Genomic DNA, 2,874 nt, shown 5'->3' on the forward strand with positions numbered 1-2,874 from the left:
CCTATTCTCTCTCACTGTCCCTGGTTCGACCTGGGAGAGCAATTGCCCCCCTGCACCTGGCCCAGGACCTGGTGTGCCCTGGGTGCTGCTGAAACTGTCCCCAGGGCGAGGTGTCCCTCCAGAGATTCTGTGGTTAGCTGGTATGTGTTTTGGCCACCTCCTGGCAGCTGGATGCATCCGGAGCAATGATTTAGTGGAAACAACAACAACAAAAAAGTGATTTCAAGCTCACCTGATTTCATTTCTCACCTTGTCATACTCCCCTTAGTTCCAATGGCAAGGTCAATGAAGTGGAAGGAGAAATCATGCACATGGATGTGAAGGAGCCGGCCAAGCTGGGTGTCCGCTTCAACTGGTGTAAGTGTGTGTGTGGCTGGGAGGCTCCCTGGTGCCCGCTGACCGGCAGTGCAGGAGGGCAGCGCCTGCACAAGGCAGGCACCGCCGCCCTGCCCTCGGGCTACAAAGCCAGCCACAAGAGCCCAAGCTGCCCCGGTGGCTTCAGCGCAGCCTGGTGGGACAATGGCAAGGGGTCAGGACAGATGTCGTGACCAGCAGGCTGTGGTTTGGTGATATTTATACACCATTTACAGCAACAGCCCCTGCAGTGGTGGAGCACTCTTCACCAACTGATGACCAAGCAAGAAAGATCAGCAGTGCTTGGGTCCCTCCAGGTTGTTTTAGAGATGAGGACAGGAAGGGGGAGGTGGGGGAGGCAGCCCCACAGCCACTGCAAGGCCCAGGGGTAGGCTTGGTTTTCTGAACACTGTGGTATAGTTACTAGTCCACTCTGCTTCTGCTTTTAAGCACCTTTTAACAACCATTAATAATGTGGGGGTTTGCTTTCTCTCCCCTTGTCAATGTAAGGCACGCCAGGGGCCTGCCAAGGCGCCCTGCATTTCACCCGTGTGGCAGAGCACCTCCCTCCCCCAGCAGCACTGGGGAAGTGAGCAGCAGTCCCCTCTTGGCTCCCTTTGCTTTCTGCTCCCGGGCTTTTCCTGGCTGTGTCACAGCACTCACACAGACCAGTTATTTGGAGAAATGGGTGGAGCAGGGGTATTTGCAAAGGACAATTACTGTTCATGAGCACAGCCAGACTTCATTATGTGCTGCTCAGGCACTGCCCACAGCCGTTTCGGCCGCAGAGCGTGCAACCCCAGTCACCCTCACTGGATGGGAGCCCCAGAGAACAGCGCCCAGCATTCCTGAGTGCCTCAGAAAACAATCCCGGGGCACGCAGGCCTGCCCGCTGCACCCCAGTCTGCTTCCAGCCTGATGGTTTGAAGGTGGAGTGGCTGTCCTTCATCAGAGCAGATGTTCTGGGCTTAGCAGCCTGACAGAGAACAGAATTTGGCCTGCATGGCTGGTGCTGGTGAGATGCTCTGAGCCAAACTGATTCTCACCATCTGGGCTCCAGCTGGCTGTGGGGAGCAGGGGGTGGTGGAGAGGGAGGTGGTGGCTCCTGCTCCTCAGATCACCAGCGTCAGCTCCCAGCCCTGGGGCTCCTTCCCACCAGCAAGCACCCTCACATGGGTACAAGCTGGGCAGGTTGTTGGTGGCCCAGACAAGCTATTCACATTGTAGTGTTAACTTTCCAGCAAGACCTTCCTAGTCATGGCTTTGTGGCTTTCTTGAGTCCCCATGGGAAGACCAAGGAGTCCTGACAGACTTTTATAAATTATAGCTCACTGTACCGACCACACTTACGTGGCTCAGGAGAAGCCAACGTGGGAATAGCTCCAGGAGCCATGGCTCTAGTGCTGCCAAGCAGTCCAGAGTCAGTTACCCATGGTGTACACAGTGTCTTTCTTTCTCCTAGTCATGCCTTCTGCCCCCTACTGGGTTGTCTCCACTGACTATGAAAACTACTCACTGGTATACTCCTGCACCAACATCCTCTGGCTCTTCCACATTGACTATGCCTGGATTTTATCAAGAGCTCCTGAGATGCACCCAGAAACCGTGGAACACCTGAAGAGCGTTCTCCAGTCCTACAAGATTGACACTGACAAGATGATGCCCACGGATCAAGCTAACTGCCCTTCTGAGATGTAACTCCCAGCACGCATGACACAGTGCTAGACCAGCGGTGAACTTTTTTGCTTTCTTTATTATCCATTAGAATTTCTCTATGCATCAGAGAAATGTAACAATCCCTTTGCTAACAGTAGTTTGCCAGCCCTGAGTTTCTCCTTGCTGTCATTCCCTCTGCCACTCTCCCTGCTTTTTTCATCCTACTCTGACTTTTACAGAGTAACTGACTGATGCAAAGCTAATGGATGAAAAAAAGAAACCCTGAAGAGCAGACAGGAAGCTCTGTTGCTGCCGTGAGTCCTCCAGTACATGGATAGGAAAGGCTATGAGATGTGACATGCAAGTATTAGTCCCAGGGTAAAACTTTCTGTCATGGGCCCCCAGTTTTGTTTCCCATTTTTGTCTGGATGCTTCTGGGCCTGGCAGGATTCTATGGTGTCTGAGCCACAGCGCAGGCCTGGCCTTCCCAGCGGCAACGCCCATGCATGGGGGTCAGCCCTGCAGCCTGGGGACCCAGACTGGGGGTCTTTCATGTTTCTGGGTGCGGGCCTGGAAGTCTATGTCACAGCTGAGCCAGCAGACCTCCTCACTAGAAATCAGATCTGGCCCTTTATCTTTAAAGTCTGAGAAGTCAAAAAATGTCCAGAAATTCATCATCGCTCCATCTCCTGTGTCTGTACACGACTTGCCTCAAGTGAGGCTGGTCCTAGGGGGTCAGCTCTGAGAGTACCCACAAGCAGGCAGAGAGTGACGGGTCTGCTCCCTTGCCCTCCCCTCCCAGGCTGTTGCTGAGTGCCGCGAGACAGCGGGCTCTGCTCGCACCCCGCTCGCTGCTCCGCACCT

At 54.2% G+C, this 2,874-nt stretch overlaps 1 protein-coding gene across 1 annotated transcript; it reads left to right on the top strand.

Annotated features, from left to right (window-relative positions):
* Positions 1–268: 268 nt before the first annotated feature.
* Positions 269–2,052, top strand: APOD (apolipoprotein D; the record flags this gene model as incomplete). The annotated part of the gene is made up of 2 exons (XM_008944011.1): positions 269–357; positions 1,817–2,052. Coding segments are annotated over 2 exons (325 nt in total), but the record flags the coding sequence as incomplete, so codon positions are not given.
* Between the last annotated feature and the right edge of the window lie 822 nt (positions 2,053–2,874).

The sequence above is a fragment of the Merops nubicus genome, unplaced genomic scaffold, assembly GCF_000691845.1.
Source record: "Merops nubicus isolate BGI_N331 unplaced genomic scaffold, ASM69184v1 scaffold29877, whole genome shotgun sequence".
NCBI lineage: Eukaryota > Metazoa > Chordata > Aves > Coraciiformes > Meropidae > Merops > Merops nubicus.